Source organism: Lactuca sativa, chromosome 9, assembly GCF_002870075.4.
Source record: "Lactuca sativa cultivar Salinas chromosome 9, Lsat_Salinas_v11, whole genome shotgun sequence".
Classification (NCBI taxonomy): domain Eukaryota; kingdom Viridiplantae; phylum Streptophyta; class Magnoliopsida; order Asterales; family Asteraceae; genus Lactuca; species Lactuca sativa.
This window is the reverse complement of record NC_056631.2, coordinates 32,004,306-32,026,912: the sequence shown is the minus strand read 5'-3', so window position 1 is coordinate 32,026,912 and position 22,607 is coordinate 32,004,306. Positions and strand designations below refer to the sequence as shown.

At 40.7% G+C, this 22,607-nt stretch overlaps 1 protein-coding gene across 1 annotated transcript; it reads left to right on the top strand.

Moving 5' to 3' along the window:
• Positions 1-18,276: 18,276 nt before the first annotated feature.
• On the top strand, positions 18,277-22,040 carry LOC111878628 (transcription factor bHLH48). The gene is made up of 7 exons (XM_023875136.3): positions 18,277-19,245; positions 19,336-19,458; positions 19,532-19,597; positions 20,663-20,731; positions 20,850-20,921; positions 21,469-21,634; positions 21,748-22,040. The coding sequence occupies exons 1-7, from the start codon at positions 18,889-18,891 to the stop codon at positions 21,783-21,785; spliced, it is 891 nt and encodes a 296-aa protein (XP_023730904.1). The 5' UTR covers positions 18,277-18,888; the 3' UTR covers positions 21,786-22,040.
• Positions 22,041-22,607: the final 567 nt, after the last annotated feature.

Genomic DNA, 22,607 nt, shown 5'->3' with positions numbered 1-22,607 from the left:
TCGTATATAAAAAAAATCCAATTTTTGTAGAGATATAAAAAATCTAAAATAGTAGTAATTATAAATGAATAAAGCAAGACGATAATACGTGTCTATTATCTTGAACCCATTGTTCTGCGCCACAAAAAGCACAAAAACCCAACAAATGAAGAGATGGATTCGGAAAAATCATTGATCTACATGTCACAAGATTTCGATGTTGATAACCTTGGTGTATCTTCTTTGTTGTGAAGAAATAAATTTGTATGGTGATATGCCCTGGATTCTTTGCGTCCTGGATATAAGATTGTTGGTTTGGGATATGATTATGACGACGAACCAAACCTGGAGAACATAAAAAAATGGTAAACATTCGTCAGGAATTCTTCCTGGGGAGAATGATCTAATGTTTGAGTTAGAAGCGTGATAGAGAGTGAAAGGATAGGAACAATGAGTTAGATCGATTTGCGTACCTTTTTCATTAGTTTGGGTCTGCTTTTATACTGTTATGCATGGGGAAATGGCGATATGTGTAAGCTGAGCAGGAGTTGATCTAATGGTCATGATGCATACAGGGCGAAGGTACAAAAGCATTGGTCTTGTTGTCGTATGAGCTGTTACAATCTGTAATATTTGTTAGTCTATTACAGGTTGTTTGGTGTAATTACCAGACTTCATCGAACATTTTGGGTGGTTCATCTGTGATAACCCGAAATTTCTATTTTGTACAACCCTTCACTTCATTAGAAGTCAGAACAGTTTCTACTAATTTTCAAGCTTTTTGGAATAAGTTTGAGTATTTTAGGATTAGCACCTTAGGAGATATCAGGAGAGAGGACGCCCTAGGGTTTATTGTGCATCAATAAAGTTCCAAAAAACTCCAAGAGTTTGGAGTTTACGGCCCAAATGGCTTTTGGACCGTAAACCCTAATGACTATATATATGGCACTTAGCCATTTTTCACACTTTTTCACTTTTCAAGAGCAAAACTCAAATCCTCTCAAGTAGCATCCGAATTTTCCTTCTTGATCTTCAACTTGTAAGTCTTCCTAGCCCTAATAAGTTGATATCTACCTTAATCTAGTGAGCTAACACACTTCCATCCGTGAAATCATTCCAAGAGTGTAGATGTTCAAGTTTCACCAAGAACACACACTAGTGTTCTTGGACTTTTAGCACCTTCTCAAGCTCCTACCTAGTAAGTACTTCTGTCCTAGAGTATCTTAAGGCTTGTTACACTTCCATATATCAAGAAATCACATAATAAACACCAAGATCAAGGTGTTTACGGTCCAAGACGTTCTTGGACCGTAAACCCTAAAAAGGGTGCCAAAGTGTGCTCTAGTCCCTCCTAAGCCTTGGAAACTTGCTTAGATCCCTTCCTTGATGAGTTAAGGGCTTGAAAACATCAAAAGACCATAAACCATATGGTTTTACGGTCTTAAACCCAAAGGAAAATGTTCTAAGGACCGTAAACTCCATTTAGGAGTGAAATGGTACCCTAATCCCTTCCATAGGCTTATACTTCAAGTAGAAATGCTTCTAAGGACTTATGAGGCTTCAAATCACAAAGTGGTCAAAGGAGCATGAGTTTACAGCCGTAAACTCATGGGTTTACAACCGTAAACTCAATGGGTTATGGTCACAAAAACCGTAAACTCAAATGAAGGGCTCCCTTGAACCCTAGACTTAATAGCAATGTCCTACAACACTTAGATGCAATCCTTAGGACTTATAGCACTTATATAAGGTGTTTTGCATGTCCTAGGATGTCTTAACTTTGTTAATTAGTTGTTTAAAGACTAATTGGATACATATATGTGTTATTATATGTTAACTAGGATCATTGTACGTGTTCGAGTCTTCACTTGGCACTTAGCGTCCTATACAGTCCGTTCAGCCAAACCACTCACTACAGGTGAGTTCATACCCCCCCCCCCTTAATCAATATTTTATATGTTTTTAAATGCTTTTATGGGGGGGATACAAGTTGAATCATGCTAGTTATTATATCAATCACATGTGATTAATAAGTAGCATACAAATGGATTTACTACTCTTTTAGCTGTTTTACCAGATAGATTACTTCAAATGTCTTTCCAAAACGTTTTTACTTGTTTAAAAACTCTTTATCAAACTGTCTTACATACTGAATGTTTCTTTTCTAACTCTGTTACAATTGTGTTTCAAACAAAGGTTTCTTATACTTAAAATTGTTCTTATCAAACAAACTGCTTTCAAATCGTTTTACAAACTGACATCAAGTCATCCTTTCTTAGTTATTAAACTTTTCAAAGGTTTTACAAAACTTCTTTTACATTTTTATATTGTTAATTGCATGCATGTATATGTATAGTTATATAAGTAATGTTTAAAGGACTTAGGAAGGCTAGCTCGCTTTATCTCCTTTTCCTCGTTGGGATGTGGCTTTAGGGCATCGGTTATCCGTCCGAAGGTCGTCTAAATATTAGTTATATATTATGTATACATATATAGACATAAAAGTTCTATTAGTCAATTCAATACCCTTGGGTAGCAAGGGTATACGTTCATGTTCATACGTACAAGTCATATTACTAGTAAACTACGATAGGCGTAGTTTAGGAAGTTACTAATACTATTACTAGAACAAAGAATCATACAATGAGTCAGTTCATTGAGTCAATACTTGCTAGATAGAGAGAACACACAATACAGCTAGTACACACAGTACATTTCAATACTTGCTAGATAGAGAGCGAACACACAATACAGCTAGTACACACAGTACATTTCAGTACTTGCTAGAAAAGAGAGAACACACAATACAGCTAGTACACGCAGAACATTACAATACATACGGGCTAGACAGAGAAAGAACACACAATACAGCTAGCACATACATTACATATACATTCATGCAGTTATGTGAGCCACTAAATGCGGCATGACACTACATGACATGACCGTTTTTGTATCCAGAATCTCCTTAATTGGGGAATGTATGAGTTTGTGTATAGATCTATATTGGATTGACTATCCTACACCTTGTTGCTCGCTATAGTGAGACTTGCAAGTCTACGGGTGCTAAATGTCATTTCTTACGGCGTCTTACATCGTCGTTTTACTAGAGTCGGTAGCAGGATACAGGCCGATCACGTGGTACTTTAAATTACAATTGGTTTAAGGTAGTTAGTACAACAGTAGTTACTTATTACAATATTACAGTACTATAATACTTTTCCCATTACATTCACTTCGTGAACATTCACACGATGCACGGTAATGTAAAAACTATATTTTTGGTTAATGATAGTCGGATTTGGGAAAATACACATTCTTACAAGAGACACACACATATACTAGATGTCTTGGTAGAATGCTACTTTTAGTAGGAAACATAGGGTTTTCTAGGAGGTTCAAAACTTTTACGTACTTACACTTCACATACTTACAAATACTTTCTTACAAATTCAAACACTAAAATATTTATGATCTCACCAACTTTAAAGCTGATACTCTCTTTCAAAATAATTTGTATCCTCAGGTTACTAGTAGACAGGTACCGGTGCAAGGTTTAGAGAAGATGGAGCTCGTTCAAGACTCATCTTTCAAATTGATTTATATTCCGGTGTCTATATAACTTGACAGAATACACTTGTATTAAAATTATATTATTAATGCAATGGATAATGTTGTTTCTTGTTTACTATTCACTATTGTGATATTGTACATGACGTCCTTCGCCCCATAACGTTTCCGCCGTTCGTGGTTTTGGGGTGTGACATCATCCAATCACTCGAGTAGCTCAGATGAACCTTCTTTGGTTCGGCGTGCAGGCTGCTTCTGGTACCGATCTTAGCGCCTTGGCCTCCGGCTTGTGGTTCGGGTCGGTATGTCCAAACTGATTTTGCCGAGGATAATATGCCTCATTATATGGTAAAAAGTATGAATATACGTATGGTGTTGTAAATAATTAAGTTATTGTCACTAACTATAAAATATTATTTCTTATACTATGTTATAAAATCCAATATAACTAAAGTATAATCATATATTAAAGAATATAAACATCTATAAGAAATCCAATTTTTATAATGATAAAGAAATTCATAATGTTTTTAATCATAAATAAAACATAGTTGTAATTATAAATAAATAAAAATCCAATTTTTGTAGAGATAAAAAATCTAATATAAATGAATAAAACACGACCATAATACATGTTTAACATCTTAAATCCATTGTTTTGTGCCACAAAAACGCAAAAACCCAAAAAAATGTGGAAATGGATTGGGAAAATCATTGATCTACATGTCGCTAGCAATTCTTAATCTTAATGCAGAAAGAAGTAAATGATTGTTGGTTTCAATGTCGTTTGAGCAACAACATATTGTATGAAAGGGTCGAACACACACACATACACACAAACAGAGAGAGAGAGAGAGAGAGAGAGAGAGAGAGAGAGAGAGACGCAAAAACCTAACAAATGTAGAGATGAATTTGGAAAAACATTGATCTACAAGTCGCTAGAAATTCTTAATCTTCATGCAAAAAGAAGAAAAGGATTATTGGTTTCAATGTCGTTTGAGCAACAACATATTGTGTGAAACGGTCGAACAATAAGATATATATATATATATATATATATAGAGAGAGAGAGAGAGAGAGAGAGAGATAAACGAGGTAGTGATGGAAAAGTCGATGATCGGTGATGTTGATGAGGAGAAAGACGATAATGAATTAATGATGATAATAAAGATGAAAAAGGTTTAGCGGTACTTTCGACGACAAGATAAAATGAACAACGGTGATGATAGCAGTTGGTGAAGTTAATGACCGATGATCATTATGATGAATGTCAATGTTGCGGCCAAAACTCAAATTTGAAGAAAAAATATGCACAAACATTTCTCTTTTGACTTGCAAACATAGATAGACGCTTCTTTTAAATGACATGGTTTATTAAGACTAACAAAAACTAACAAAGAAAACATTAAAAAGAAGTACAAGCTACAACAAGGTTTTGCAACCAAACAACCCAAATGTAACATTCCAAAAATTCGAGCCAAAAATTTCATTTTTGAAAAACATATTCTTAGTAAAACATTAGTAGTAAAACGTTCACTGATCATAACATTTCATAAAAGATATCGCATGTCTGGAAAGCATTTTCATAAAACATAATAAATGTCAGAGTACAAATCCACAGGAAGATCTCATAGTGCGGAATACGAGGCATGTGTGTGATGGGCCGCTACCGTGCCAGCTCCTTCCCCTTCGAAGAAGAGGTACCTGAAACCAAAACTGAAAACTATAAGCACGAAGCTTAGTGAGTTCCCCCATAGTACCTCATACCATACAAACATACAATGAACATCTAGGAGATACGGGCCTCGCCCATACTAACGAAGATACGGGCCATGCCCACACTCCGCTAGCTGGGAGATACGGGCCTCGCCCATACTCCGCTAACTGGGAGATACGGGCCTCGCCCACACTCTGCTAACTGAGAGATACGGGCCTCGCCCACACTTTGCTATCAGTGATATACGGGCCTCGCCCACACTCAGCTGCTCAACCATAACATACAAGTATCACACAGACAACGAGTATAAACAATTCTATCATACTGGCATATATCATAATCCAACTCAACTATGAGATACGAGCTAGGCCCACACTCCGATACTAACATATCAACTATGCGGGCAGGCCTTGGTGCCTTAGACCCGTTACTATTAGAAGGAAACTCACCTCGAAGAGTAGCTACCGAAAGTCTGACTGCTAGATGTCTGGCTGCTGCACCGGTAATCTCCCAGCTACAAACCCATAAACATAGATTAGCCACTCATAAACACCCTTAGGTCAATTGACTGACCCATCCCTAGTCCAAGGTCAACTCCTTGGTCAAAGTCAACTTCCAGTTGACTGAACTCGCCGAGTCGTGGCACAGACTCACCGAGTCCTTCTCCTACTAGCCCGGTCCTACTCGCCAAGTCCCTCTTTCCACTCACTGAGTCACCCTTGACTCACTACTCGGGACTATGGAACTGACTCGTGATCCGACTCGCCGAGTCCATGAGCAACTCGCCGAGTCTATGCGAGCAGACTTCCCACTCGCTTCTAGATCCTTATCCGAACATCCTTCATGAGAATCTGGGGTTTTTGGGACTATCAAAACACGTTAGATTTCTAATCCCACGTGCAAACACAAAGGGCTGGACCTCTGACACTTAAACCCTTCGTTCACAACAACAGTTCATACAACTCGCCGAGTTTAAAGAACTACTCGTCGAGTACCAGACAATCTTCATAGGACTCGCCGAGTTGTTCATCCAACTCGCTGAGTTTAAGGCCGTATTCATAGAACTCGCCGAGTTCCACCTTGGGACTCGCCGAGTCCCTTGACCCATTTCCCGTATGAGCCAAATCTGAGACATGCAACTCTTCAAAACCACAGATCTATGATCCTAGGGCATGCTTAACACGTAAAGTTGCAAACTTTACGTGCATGCATGGCCCTACAAGCTCAAAATGGAATTCTAAGCTCTTTAAAAGTTCATGCACTCCACGGGGGTCCTCAATCACTTCAACCACAGCAACTTTATGCTTCTAGCACGTCCATAAAGTCTAGATCCGAAGTCCTTTCAGATTATTAAGCACAAACACATGGAGTTTGGTGTTTTAGGGCTTGAAAACCACTAAATTGGGACAAAATGGGATCTAATGAACTAAAGATCAAGGTAGAGACTTTACTACCTGAATGAAAGCTTCTCCCAAAGTAGATTTCGGATCTACTCCCTCTCTTGCACTCTTCAAACTCTTCTTTTCTTCTTCTAAGCTCCAATTCCCTTCACCAAGCAACAACTCACACACAAGCACAAAATGGGGGACTAGGGGCTCTCACTACAGCTCTCTGGAAGTGTTAAGGACAAGGGGCCGAGTTAATGTGCTTAAATAGGGTAACAATGCTCGGGTTAGGGTTTTTGCCCAAACAGGGCCTACTCGCCGAGTTGGGAGACCGACTCACTGAGTCCACGGCTCAAACCCCGTGTTCCGTCCCGCTCCTACTCGGCGAGTTGGTCCTTCAACTCGCCGAGTCCAAGGAAAAATGCAAGAATTAAGAATTTAAAATTACAAGAAGGACGTATCGGGAACCAGGTGCTACAAATCTCCCCCACTTATTTTAGAATTCGTCCTCGAAGTCTACTGCTCGATCCTGAAATAGCTCGGGGTAGTGCTCCATCATCTCTTCCACCGGTTCCCAAGTCTACTATGATCCCTTCCGATGCTGCCATTGCACCTTTACGAGTTCCACCCTCTTGTTCCTAAGATCCTTCGACTTCCGGTAGAGGATTGCGACTGGGCACTCAATGTAATTCATGTTGTCATCAACTTGTATATCCTCTAGCGGTACCACCGCTGAATCATCCACTACGCACTTCTGCAGCTGGGAGACATGGAAAGTGTTGTGGATCTGACTGAGCTCGGCTGGCAGGTCCAGCTTATATGCCACCTTGCCCACCCGGGCTACAACCCTGAACGGACCAATGTATCTTGGGCCCAACTTGCCCTGCTTCCTGAATCGAATGACGCCTTTCCAAGGCGACACCTTCAGGAGAACCATATCCCCGACATGGAACTCCAGGTCGGATCGACGCTTGTCGGCGTAACTTTTCTGTCGACTCTGCGTAGTCTGAAGCCTACTTTGAACCTGTTGGATCCTCTCGGTCGTCTTAAGCACCATCTCGGTGCTCCCCATGACCCTTTGGCCAACTTCACCCCAACATATCGGGGTCCTACACTTCCGACCGTACAACATCTTGAATGGAGGACGGTCAATACTCGCGTGGTAGCTGTTGTTGTACAAGAACTCGGCCAAGGGAAGATAAGTATCCCAGCTACCACCGAAATCTAGTACGCATGCCCGCAACATATCCTCCAAGGTCTGGATGGTCCGCTCGCTCTGACCATCCGTATGCGGGTGAAAGGCGGTGCTAAAATGCAGACGAGTGCCCAACTCATCATGGAACTTCTTCCAAAACCTGGAAGTGAACCGCACATCTCGGTCTAATATCACTGACACTGGCACCCCGTGTCGCGCCACTATCTCCTTGATATAGATATCGGCCAACTTTTTGGCCGAGATACTCTCCTGGATCGAAATAAAATGGGCGCTCTTGGTCAATCGATCCACGATGACCCAAATCGAATCTACTCCTCGCGCAGTCCTGGGAAGTTTCGTGATAAAATCCATCGTAGTATCTTCCCATTTCCACAACGGGATGTCCAACGGCTGCATCTTGCCGTGCGGTCTCTGATGCTTGGCCTTGACCTTCCTGCAGGTTAAGCACCGCTCGACGTACCACGCCACATCCCGCTTCATGCAGGGCCACCAATAGTCTAGACGAAGATCATTATACATCTGCATCGCCCCTGGATGAATAGAGAATCAGGATTTGTGCGCCTCCTCCATCAAGATTTGGCGCACGCCTGCGTGATACGGCACCCACACCCTACGGTGTAGTGTCAATAACCCTCGGCTATCATAATCGAAGGAGGTGACTTGACCCACTATTCGCTCACTCTTCCGATGTTCCTCCTTCATAGCCTCCTGTTGAGCTTCCCGAATCTGCTCTAACAGGGGAGTCACCACAGTCATCCTCATGCAAATATCCCTGATCGGCGCCGCCTTGCGACTAAGTGCATCGGCCACCACATTGGCCTTCCCCGGGTGATAAAGGATTTCGCAATCATAATCCTTCACCACGTCCAACCACCGACGCTGCCTCATGTTCAAATTTGGATGGTCCATGAGGTACCTCAAACTCTTGTGGTCCGTGTAAGTGGTACACCAAACCCCGTAGAGGTAATGCTGTCAAATCTTGAGGGCGAAAACCACCGCCCCCAACTCTAAGTCATGCGTCGGGTAGTTCGCCTCGTGAAGCTTCAGCTGCCTCGAGGCGTAAGCAATGACATGTCCCCTCTAAATCAATACTGCGCCTAAGCCCGAGATAGACGCATCACAATATACCACAAAATCCTCTACGCCCTCGGGTAGGGCTAAGATTGGTGCCTCGCACAATCTCTGCCTCAGAATCTCGAACGTTGTCTGCTGTTCAGGCCCCCATCGAAAGACCACGGCCTTCCTAGTCAACCGTGTCAGGGGTACGGCTATCTTGGAGAAATCCTAAATGAATCTCCGATAGTAACCTGCCAATCCTAGGAAACTCCGAATCTCGGATGGAGACTTCGGAACCTCCCATCTCATCACAGCCTCCACCTTGGCCGGGTCTAATGAAATCCCGTTTTGGTTGACGAGGTGTCCAAGAAACTGCACCTCGCGCAACCAAAACTCACATTTGGAGAACTTGGCGTACAAGCTCTCCCTCCTCAAGGTCTCCAAAACCTCTCTCAGATGCTCCTCGTGCTCCTCTTGCGTCTTGGAATAAACCAAGATGTCATCAATGAAAACTATCACAGAGCGATCCAGCATCGGTCTACACACGCGGTTCATGAGGTCCATGAATGCGGAAGGAGCATTGGTGAGCCCAAACGGCATCACCACGAACTCATAATGGCCATAACGCGTCCGAAACGCGGCCTTCTGTACATCCTCCTTTCTGACCCTCATCTGATGATAACCTGAACGCAAATCGATCTTGGAGAACCAAGATGCTCCCTATAACTGATCAAAGAGGTCATCAATCCTCGAAAGTGGGTAACGGTTCTTCACCGTTACCTTATTCAGCTCCCGGTAATCTATACACATCCGATGCGACCCGTCCTTCTTCTTCACAAATAGGATCGGGGCTCCCCAGGGTGAACTGCTCGGTTGAATAAATCCCTTGTCTAGCAGCTCTTGCAGCTGCGTAGACAACTCCTGCATCTCGGGAGGAGCCAACCGATAGGGTGCCTTGGCTATCGGAGCTGCACCAGGAACTAGGTCGATCCAGAACTCTACCTGACGCTCCGGAGGTATTCCAGGAAGCTCCTTCGGGAACACATCAGCGTAGTCCCGCACCACTGGGGCCTCGCTCACCGTCGCCTTACCTGCCTCCCGGGCATCCATAACGTACGCAACATATCACGCGCAACCCTGCTGAAGGTAGCGCCTAGCCCTTGCTGCTGAACATACTGTGGGTCCACGTTGTGGCCTCTCGCCGTGGATTACCAACTCTCCCCCACTTGGGGTCCTGATCCGCACCAGCTGTTGTGTGCAATCTATCACCGCCCCATTAGGGCTCAACCAATCCATGCCTATAATCACCTTGTTCCCACGCAACGGAATGGGAACCAAATCCACCAAGTAACGCTCCTCAAACAACCTTAGAACACAATCCCTGAACACTACTGATGCTCGCACTGATCGATCATCGGCAATCTCCACCTCTAAAGGGCAATCCAACATGCCCGAAGACTCAATAAACCTCTTGCTAAACGCAAGGGAAACAAATGACCGGGTGGCACCCGAGTCAAACAACACCTGAACAGGAATACCGTTCACATGGAACGATCCTATTGCATATATACAGAGCACATATCAATATCATAACATCATAAAAATAAGATAAAGGGAAAGAATCATACCCGTCACCACAACGGGTGCGGCGCGTGCCTCCTCTGTCGTCAGCTGAAACGCCCGACTCCTCACCACTGGAGCCTCTGCCTTTCCCTGCCGGCCATCTGTAATCCGCAGGGTAGCTGGGGCCGGCGCCTTGACCGGTGCTGATGCTGTCAACTGGGGGCAGTTGGCCCTCTTGTGGCCCCTCTGGTTGCAGTGGAAACACAGCAACTCGGATGTCTGATCAATCGAGACAGGGGCAGTACAATCTCTGCTAAAGTGCCCCGCATTGCCGCACTTGTAGCAGCCTAATGATCCCAATCTACATACTCCCCCATGCGACTTGCCGCATTTCCCGCAGCGGCCCGGCCCTCCTTGGCCTTTCGGCCTCCCATCTGATCCCTTGGGCTTCTTCCCCGAAGCCCCAACCACTTGCCCCGTCTCTGCCTTTCTCTTTCGAATGTGCTCTAAATCAATCTCCATTTCCCTTGCCCTGGCAATCATGGACTCTAGGGTAGGGCAAGCTGAAAAGCTAACATGCTCCCGGATGTCAGCCCGTAGCATGTCATGATAGCGGGTCCTCCTCATATCCTCATCTCCCGCATACTGGGGCACCAGCAATGCCCTCTCCCGAAACTTGACGGTGATCTCCGCCACGGTCTCCGTAGTCTGCCTCATGTCTAAAAACTCTCTGGCCAGCTGCTGAAGCTCGACGGCCCGGCCCTCCTTGGCCTTTCTGCCTCCCATCTGATCCCTTGGGCTTCTTCCCCGAAGCCCCAACCACCTGCCCCGTCTCTGCCTTTCTCTTTCGAATGTGCTCTAAATCAATCTCCATTTCCCTTGCCCTGGCAATCATGGACTCTAGGGTAGGGCAAGCTGAAAAGCTAACATGCTCCCGGATGTCAGCCCGTAGCATGTCATGATAACGGGTCCTCCTCATATCCTCATCTCCCGCATACTGGGGCACCAGCAATGCCCTCTCCCGAAACTTGATGGTGATCTCCGCCACGGTCTCTGTAGTCTGCCTCATGTCTAAAAACTCTCTGGCCAGCTGCTGAAGCTCGACAGCCGGCACAAACTCTGCCCTGAACCTGGTCACAAAGTCCGACCAGGTCATAGCCTCAACAACCGAGGCTCCCAACGAGTCACCAACAGACTCCCACCAATCCCTAGCTCGATCTCTCAAACATCCTGCTGCATATCTCACCTTCGACCCCTCAGGGTAGAAGCTAGTCAACTGTGCAGACTCAATGTCTGCAATCCATCGTCTGGCAGCTATGGGGTCCTTTGCCCCGTGAAAATCCGGCGCACCACTGCCCCGAAAGTCCTTGAAGGACAGTGTGCGAGATCCTGATTGGCCAGATGCCATGTCGCTCCTGAATTCCCGGAGGCGATCCTCCATCAACTCCAATATCCCTTCCTTGATCGACCCGAAGATAATGGGGGTCGACTCAAGGATGCCTCTGGTGATCTCTGACGCGATGAACTCGCGTAGCCCCTCATCCACTAGTTCGGAACCTGATCCCGAACCCGATCCCTCTCCTGTACTGCCAACTGCTGGCCTCGAGCGTAGTACCACCATTCTGAAATACATAAATAATAACCGTTAGCGATACTGATACCTCTGGAGGGATCACACCTTCTACAAGTTTCCTGGTCTTATCTTAGCCCTCCTCGGTTCGGGTACGGATCCTCTGCTTTTAGTAGTACGGGCCCATACTACCTTCCACATTTATCCGTACCTTCTCCAAGGACTGCCTCGACTCCACCAGGTCCCTTTCACTGCTGCTGATCACTGCTATGCCCATCCTAGGCTTGCCCTAGGGAAATCTCTAACTCCACCCTATCTGGTCCTCAACTGCTGAAGGACTCCTTGTAATCCCAATTAGTCATTACCTGAATACCATCACATGTGGTGAGGCTCAGATAATCCTTCGAGTAACAGACTCGTCCCTATAACGGTTAGACTCAAACGAGAGCTGTGCAATAGAGCCAAATCCAAAACTCTAAGATTATTCAACCCTAATCACATGTGACGTGCCGTATTCACCTAATAGCTAACTTCCATCACTCAGAAACCCACAAAGCACAAAGCGAGCAACATTCAGACAAAAGGGAACATTCTCAAGCAAATCCGTTCTCATAGAAAGAAACTGAACTAGCATACAGTGCTAAACTCATACTATCAGGCATAACCCTAACAGGCTATCATACTGCTGTCTACTCAATTCTAGCATGCAATTTTCATACACTGAAGCACATAAAGCAAGCACATAAGGCATCACTCCTCGATCCTTAGTCCTATTCTAGCATGTTGTTCTACATAACATAAACTTGTATGGGTACTTCGGGGAATACTTACTTGAGCTCGGCCGGTCGCGCATATCACACACTTCGTTCCTTCTTAAAACTCTTTACTTAGCTTTTAGAAAACATTCTCTTCTTTAAAATCTTTTAATCCCTCGATTTGAGTTCAGACACCCCCGAAGGTGTGTCCGAATCCCTCAAACCAGGGCTCTGATACCAACTTGTAACATCCCAAAAATTCGAGCCAAAAATTTCATTTTTGAAAAACATATTCTTAGTAAAACATTAGCAGTAAAACATTCACTGATCATAACATTTCATAAAAGATATCGCATGTCTGGAAAGCATTTTCATAAAACATAATAAATGTCAGAGTACAAATCCCCAGGAAGATCTCATAGTGCGGAATACGAGGCATGTGTGTGATGGGCCGCTACCGCGCCAGCTCCTTCCCCTTCGAAGAAGAGGTACCTGAAACCAAAACTGAAAACTGTAAGCACGAAGCTTAGTGAGTTCCCCCATAGTACCTCATACCATACAAACATACAATGAACAGCTAGGAGATACGGGTCTCGCCCACACTCACGAAGATACGGGCCACGCCCACACTCCGCTAGCTGGGAGATACGGGCCTCGCCCACACTCCGCTAACTGGGAGATACGGGCCTCGCCCACACTCTGCTATCTGAGAGATACGGGCCTCGCCCACACTCTGCTATCAGAGAGATACGGGCCTCGCCCACACTCAGCTTCTCAACCATAACATACAAGTATAACACAGACAACGAGTATAAACAATTCTATCATACTGGCATATATCAAAATCCAACTCAACTATGAGATACGGGCTCGGCCCACACTCTGATACTAACATATCAACTATGTGGGCCGGCCTTGGTGCCTTAGACCCGTTACTATTTGAAGGAAACTTACCTCGAAGAGTAGCTACCGAAAGTCTGACTGCTAGATGTCTGGCTGCTGCACCGGTAATCTCCCAGCTACAAACCCATAAACATAGATTAGCCACTCATAAACACCCTTAGGTCAATTGACTGACCCATCCCTAGTCCAAGGTCAACTCCTTGGTCAAATTCAACTTCCAGTTGACTGAACTCGTCGAGTCGTGGCACAGACTCGCTGAGTCATTCTCCTACTAGCCCGGTCCTACTCGCCAAGTCCCTCTTTCCACTCACTGAGTTACCCTTGACTCACTACTCGGGACTATGGAACTGACTCGTGATCCGACTCGCCGAGTCCATGAACAAATCGTCGAGTCTATGCGAGCAGACTTCCTACTCGCTTCCAGATCCTTATCCGAACATCCTTCATGAGAATTTGGGGTTTCTGGGACTATCGGAACACGTTAGATTGCTAATCCCACGTGCAAACAAGAAGGGCTGGACCTCTGACACTTAAACCCTTCGTTCACAACAACAGTTCAGACAACTCGCCGAGTTTGAAGAACTACTCGTCGAGTACCAGACAATCTTCATAGGACTCGCCGAGTTGTTCATCCAACTCGCCGAGTCTAAGGCCATATTCATAGAACTCGCCGAGTCCCTTGACCCATTTCCCATATGAGCCAAATCTGAGACATGCAACTCTTCAAAACCACAGATCTATGATCCTAGGGCATGCTTAACATGTAAAGTTGCAAACTTTACGTGCATGCATGGCCCTACAAGCTCAAAATGGAATTCTAAGCTCTTTAAAAGGTCATGCACTCCATGGGGGTCCTCAATTACTTCAACCACAGCAACTTTATGCTTCTAGCACGTCCATAAAGTCTAGATCTGAAGTCCTTTCAGATTATTAAGCACAAACACATGGAGTTTGGTGTTTTAGGGCTTGAAAACCACTAAATTGGGACAAAATGGGATCTAATGAACTAAAGATCAAGGTAGGGACTTTACTACCTGAATGAAAGCTTCTCCCAAAGTAGATTTCGGATCTACTCCCTCTCTTGCACTCTTTAAACTCTTCTTTTCTTCTTCTAAGCTCCAATTCCCTTCACCAAGCAACAACTCACACACAAGCACAAAATGGGGGACTAGGGGCTCTCACTACAGCTCTCTGGAAGTGTTAAGGACAAGGGGCCGAGTTAATGTGCTTAAATAGGGTGACAATGCTCGGGTTAGGGTTTTTGCCCAAACAGGCCTACTCGCCGAGTCGGGAGACCGACTCGCCGAGTCCACGGCTCGAACCCCGTGTCCCATCCCGCTCCTACTCGGCGAGTTGGTCCTTCAACTCGCCGAGTCCAAGGCAAAATGCAAGAATTAAGAATTTAAAATTACAAGAAGTACGTACCGGGAACCAGGTGCTACACCAAAACATCTTGAGTTTTTACGTCTATTACAAATTCAAACAAAAAAAGGATCTAGCTGCAAAGTCATAAAAAATAGTTGCTTTCTTGGGTTTAATTGTTCCAAAAATTTTAACATTACTAAAATTCCATAACACCTAAAAAAATCTATGACAACCATTGCATAAAAGCCTTCCGTTGCTTACCCGAGCAAAGAGACAAGGTCCGCCTAATGAATCAAAGAGTCCGACGGCACCAAAGGAGACAAATCAACAACCCACCAACTACTAATAAACATCTAAATAACAATATTATGCGGATAAACCAAGAACATATGAGGCACCTTCTTGAACTCAAGCATACACATCGGACAAATAATAGAATCCAACTCCAAACCTCTATCAACATGGTTTGATCGAGTAGGAATACATGTGTCATAATAAAATGTTGAACTTAATTAGAACAAAATTGTTCCATTTAGTTGCAACATCATAACCAATCAAGCTATGACTATCTTGATAATATCTCGCAAAAAAACACATAAAAAATATCAAAAACATCCAAAATCCAACCTATCCTTTCGTGCATGTCAGAAAAACCATGAATCAAAAAGACGAGAAAGCCTCACCATATTGTTAACATAATGCTTAATGTTTTGATAGTTTGGTATTTTAAAGCGATAAAATATTACTATTTATTATCATTGTTCGATTCAAAGTTGTTTGATCTAGTCAATTTTAATTTTAGCAATTTCAAGGATAAAATCAACGTGAATTATAGATTTTCAAAAAGTTAAATATTGAGGTAATTAAAAATTACCCTAATACCCATATCTTTTATTAATTTAAATTAATTGTATTACTAACTATCAACTAACTATCAAATTGCCACTTTGATGCTAACTTAAAACTTTTGATTTGTTATTGCATTTTTTATATTTTCAGTGTTTTCAAATAAACCTACTTCCTTACTTGTATGCATAATTAAACTTAATTTAATTTTAAATTATATATTCTTTATCATAAGTATACAAATCTTCAACAATAAGTTTTTTTGAACAACAAAACATTTCATTAGGAAAAAAAAACAAAAGCTTAAGCAAGGCGCTCAAGACAAAGTACATGAAAAACAAGATAAAGGAGAATTACACCACATATGCAGCATTAAATTTAGATATATTCTTAATCCAATTAAATTAAACGTAAACATGCTAATATAATCAGCAATCGTCATTGAAGGTCGCCTCTCATTCCTGAAAAACACTTGCGTTTCTTGCTTTCCAGATCATCCAAATGGTGCAATAGATTAATGACAACTTCAAGTTATGAGTCTTTTTGTTACTGTTAACCTATTAAGCATCCTTTCCAAATCAAGATACGAAAAGGGTTGTTCCGGAAGAATTCAAGACCACTCCACAAGCCACTTCCACAACAATGACACATAACCACAGGAAAAGAAAATGTGATACAACCCTTCATCAAAATCATGACAGAAAGTGCATAAGCTGGACGATACCACTATACCACGCCTCATCAGGTTAGGAACCAAATGAATCCTATTTTTTTTTATCATTCTCCAGACAAAACAGTTGATCTTCAGTGGGATCCAACCAACCCATTTGAAAGAAGTTGCCACATCTGTAACATGATTCTCCATAAGAAGCTTTAAAGATCTGATCGAGAAATCTCATTTGCTATCATCACTCCAAGTCCACCTGTCATTATAAAAATGAAACAGAAAATTATTCAACATATCAGTCAAGTTTGATAATTGCCTCATTTCACGCCCTCTCCTTGTTTGTCTAGACCATTTCCAAAAGAAATGCTTCTTTATTCCGGCCCCCACACCCACTCTATCACTAATTAAGCAATCTTTATCGGTTTCAATTGCATAAAGGTTTGGAAAGATCTCCTTAAGCTTTAAGCCACACACCAAACATCCTTCCAAAAGTGAGTTTTATCCCCTTTACCTATTACCCTTCTGAAAAGAGTATTCAACTCAATTCCTTTATCACGGAAATCCTTATCTAAATTTGCGATATCAAGACAAACACCTTTTAAAGACTTTTTAGCCAAGGGTTTTCCATCAATAAGCATAATATTATGAATGGCTTTGACACAAGAGCACCGCAAATCATCATACCCAACTGTTAACCTCGACCACCACTTTGCAAGAAGCGCCAAGTTTGCAGAGTCGAGACAACTCACTCCTAGACCCCCATTTTCTTTTGATTTCGTAACAACATCCCACGAAACCTAATAGATTTTTTATTAGCTTCATCTCCACCCCATAGAAACCGCCTTCTCAAACCATCTAGAATATTAATCGCTTTCTTTGGAGCTCTAAAAGGAGAAAAGTAGTAAAACAGAAGACTACTAAGCACTAAGTTAACAAGGGTGAGACGTTCACCAAAAGAAAGGCTTTTTGCCTTCCAATTTGATAATTTCCTTTTTACTTTCTCAATCACCAGACTCCAATACTTTGCTAGCTTCATATTGGCCCCAACCGATAAGCCCAAGTAAGTGAAAGGGAGAGCAGCGGACTCACACTTCAAGATGCTAGCAAGCCTATCAATCTCCAAAGAGTTAACATTAATGCCATAAACTTTGCTTTTGTACAAGTTTACCTTCAAACCCGAGGCAAGAAAAAAACATCGAAGTAAACTATTAAGATTAACAAAGTTGGTTTCTGACCAATCTCCAATGTACATAAGATGCGAGATAGAAATGTTATTTAATGGAAGAGACACCCCCTGAAAGTAGTGAAGTTCACGTGCTCTTTCCATACAAACATGAAGTCTTTCCATGGCAATAATAAAAAGAAATGGCGCTAGAGGATCCCCTTGCCTAACTCCTCTAATGACGTCAAACTCTTTTGTAGGCGAGTCGTAGACCAAAACCGAGGCCCTACTCGAGGAAAGACAGCCCCTAATTTACCTTCTCCATTTCCAACCAAAATCCATTTGATCCAAAATTGAGTCTAAAAACTCCCGAAACACATAACGTCCGCTAAAATGTCCATAATATCAGACAGATGGAGGGTGCTACCTCTGGTTTTAAATTATTCAACAAAAAATAATTATTATAGTAGGAATTAATAAGAGTTTTCAATAATATAACATAAAATGAAATACGATATTCCTTTTAACGTCATTTGATATTAAAATGATAGAAAAAGGGCAAGTATAAGTACATGAAGTGAGAATGCCTAAAAAATAATGGAAGACAGCGATGGATCATCTTCCGTAGTTAAGACTTAAGACACACCGGGGTCGGATACGGATGCACGATCCGGTCCCCGCCATCAACTCTCTTGAAAGAAAGAAAGAAAAAAGAAAGATGAATTTGGTTGCAGAATCAAATTGAAGCCAGGGGACCATACAGAAAACGTTGCTTTCGGACTACTCTAAATGGCTTCTTGAAAACAAGAATCAATAAAGCTACACATACCTTGCCAGATTGACTGCCATTGAAGAACCAGTACGATATCCAGTTTTTGAGGGGCTTTTTTTTTCCATTGAAAACAGAGAAAGCTGAACGCCTTTCTCTGCCGCACAAAGTGCACTTACCCTTACCTTCCGTCATTTTCCGTCAGCGGTTGCCAGTTGCCATTGCCATTGTCATTGCCAATGACTTCTCAGTTTTCGAAGCAACTTGTCTCAGTCTGGCCCCCCTTCAACTTTGCGTGCTTTTATAAAGTCCTTTTTTAGTTAACAGTTTTTGATATTTTGGCTGTGATTCCTCTTCGAAGAAATATGAATTTGGAAGCGTTTCAGTTTGTGGATGAAGAGATTCAGAACCTGATGTCGGCGGAACCACCGCTGGAGACTGGCAATTCCTTCACGGCTCTTCTCGAGCTTCCACCGAATCAAGCCGTGAAGCTTCTACATTCGCCGGAGGAAGAAACACCAAAAGTTTTCCCCTCCGTGACGGCGAAGGAGAATTCTTCGGAGACGATGGGATCAATTCTAATTCTACAAAATCCGAACCGTATTATCAGTAATCCGGTGAAACAAGAGCCTCTAGAATCAGGTTCCCTGCACAATTCATCACCGATTTCCTCAGATCCAATAGATTCAATGTCAACAAAACGAAAGGATCGAGAAAAGACGGTTTGTGACTTGATTCGCCATTTTACCTCAATTTCTACGATTCTAATATCAAGTAACTGACCTATTAAAAACAAAATTTATCAAAATTAGGTGAAATCATCGGGGAAGAAGAGCAAAACCGCTGCAAAAGTCACCGAACGCGAGAAGCTTCCGTACGTTCATGTTCGAGCTCGGCGGGGTGAAGCTACTGATAGCCATAGCTTAGCTGAACGAGTAATCATAAATTCATAATCTTTCATCAAAATCAGTGCATTTATAAATCAATAATTATGGATTGATTTGACAGGCAAGACGAGAGAAGATCAATGCTCGGATGAAGCTTTTGCAAGAACTGGTTCCTGGTTGTAACAAGGTTAGCTACTTAGCCATAACCACATTTGACTTTTCAAATAACCCCACTAAACAAATACTACATTAAAAAGTAACTTTTAAACCAGAAGATTATGTGGTTTAAAATTAATAATTGCTTGTGACATTAATACATTGTTGTTAGGATCTAAACTTTTAAAAGGTTTGAACGTAAAAAATGAGGGGATTGTGTAAAATAGAAAAGGAAAATAGTTTGTTGAAAAGTAGGATCTTTTCAAGTTTCAACACCTTTTTTTTAATTTTTTTTATTTTTTTTAGATATAAATTATTATCTTAAAAATTAAGAAGTTATTAAATAATTAAAATATAAAAGACTATAAAACGCTTTGAATCTAAAAAATTAAAAATCTCTCTTAATTTAAAAATTACAAGGTTACCAAACAGGCCACTAAAAATTAGCCAAAATAAAATTATATTTACGAACATTATAAGTACTAGGTGTGATATTCGTGTATTACACGGGTTGATTTAAAAAAAAATAAATATTAAATTAAAATATAAATAGAAAATATTTTATAATGTACAACTTTTAAAATAAAAAAGGAAGAAACGTATTTATTGCAATTTAAAATCATATATATGATATTTAATACTTTACATATATAAATATATGACTTTAATCTTAAAAATTGAAACAAATTAAAAATTGACAAATGGATAATATTTATTTCAAAAATACCATAAAATGACAAGTGTCAAAACCCATGAAAGATTAACATGTGTCAAAAAAAACCTTCATTTATTAAAAAAAATTATTATTGAAAGAATGTAAAAAAAAAAACATTTTAATATGATATTATATAAATGGAAGTTATGGCATTTATTTTGCTAGCTTTGCCTATAATAAATACACTCATCATAAATATCTTATTGTGAGGATATGATAAATTTGTTATTTCTATGCATTGCACCTATTTTTCATTATCTTTTACATCAAGACAAAAATTCAATTACACCCATTTAAAAAATGGTCTATAATGCTACATCAACAACTATTATATAATTAATAATATATACTCCTTGAAACTCATCAAACTCTAAATTGTAGGTTTCTGGTACAGCAATGGTGCTTGAGGAGATCATCAATCATGTACAATCCCTACAACTTCAAGTAGAGGTTAATTAATTAGTCTTTTTCACACTATTACAATCTTTTATCGATCTTAATAAAACAATTTAAATTTGGTCTCAAATTATTACCATTTTCTTCTCATAACCTTCAATTTTTATTGCAGTTTTTATCTATGAAACTCGCTGCTGTTCACCCAAGAGCTGATATCAACCTCGAAAGTTTGTTTTCTTCAGAGGTAAAAATAAGTTACTATAAATTTAATCTTTAGTATAATGTCACAAGTAACAAATGTTAGATATAGAATATTATTTTATTATACATAATAATAATAAACTAAAAAGAACACAAACTCAAAGTTAAAAGAACCATTTGTATAACGGAACTCAGACACCATATTTGATGTTAATCGGTAGTATAAAACCATATTTTGTGTTTTCACTAACACCATTTTTCTAATAATAAAATGTGTAGGGAAACAGTAATGAGGACATTAACGTCTTTTACATAGACAATATGACACAAGTTCTACGTTGCTCCATCTTTTTGGTGTAACTAATATATATATATATATATATATATATATATATATATATATATATATATATATATATATATATATATATATATATATATTTATTTCATTGACATCAGTCCTAGTATAAGTTTGTTACCTAATATGAGTCTGTTACAGATCAAACACAGTACAAATATGTTACATATGGAATTTTTCTCATGACAACCATTTACTTTTTTATTTCATCAATGTTTTGAAAACCTTGCAGAGTGGGTCCCCGATGGAGTGCAACTTCACGGGCATGGCTACACAATCATGGTGGCCCGATGGAGAATTGAATGGGAACACACAAGAAATATGGCATTCTGATGGACTCACTAACTTGGTAACACCAGAGACCTCACTTTTGAGCTACGACTCTTCAGGCAATTCAGGTAATTAATTAAATACGTAATCAAATTCTTGTTATAACGTAAATAAAATCTTGTTATCATGTAATTAATTATAATGTTCATTTGATTGAACCAATTTTGTCGATTGTAAATAGCTTCTTGGCTGACTAGTCAGCTGAAAATGGAGTTATAATGAAGATGGTGTGTCACTTCAAAGGTAGCTAGCTTGTATATATATATAAAGTTGGAGTGATTTATAGAAGATTAGAAGTGAGGTAAAAAGTTAGCAAAATTTGAAGCAATTTCACAAGTACGCGGATTTTAATTCAATGTAGTAACTACTAAGAAATTGAGTACTTATATATGTAGATTTTATAATTATGTCATATAATAACATGTAATAATACATGAATAAAGAAATCGCGACATAATTATAACCATTCCTGAAGTTTACTGTGTATATAACAAACACGATTTTTGACACTACCAAATAAAAATCATATTAGAGTTATATGGTATTGGAATGATGCGACTCAAAACCCTATAGCAATTTGCAAGAAAGATCAATATGTTTTATGCTTCATACATTTTTAAGATCAAGAACTTTTCTAGGTTGAAATGTAGGTCCCACGTGTGAGTATGTGGGTTTGTTTTCGAGCAATTTTGTGACACAACCGTATAAGTATCATAACATATACGTAAACCACTCATAATTTATATACGAATTTAGAATATGTAATAACAGTTCTTTAAATTATAAAATGAAACATTTGCTAGTTTTTTATGTTGTGTCAAATAATACCAAAGTCCTTGGACAACTAAAAATCAAACATAAAAAAATCTCAAAGGACGATATTTTCGTACTTGAGTTTTGCACACATAATAAACTTGGATGTGGTAGACGGACTTAAATTCATTAAACTTGTTAGATCAAGTTTTAAAGAAAGGTTGCAATAGTTTTTCTGGATTGACAACATTATATATCATAGAAATATAACGTTTTGTAAGAGGCAAC

Excerpts from the sequence above, each read along its gene's own strand:
- LOC111878628 (XM_023875136.3), top strand. The coding sequence starts at position 18,889 with ATGAATTTGGAAGCGTTTCAGTTTGTGGATGAAGAGATTCAGAACCTG. Across the intron at positions 20,922-21,468 it reads AAAGTTTGTTTTCTTCAGAG|AGTGGGTCCCCGATGGAGTG; the intron begins GTAAAAATAAGT and ends AAAACCTTGCAG. Across the intron at positions 21,635-21,747 it reads CGACTCTTCAGGCAATTCAG|CTTCTTGGCTGACTAGTCAG; the intron begins GTAATTAATTAA and ends GATTGTAAATAG.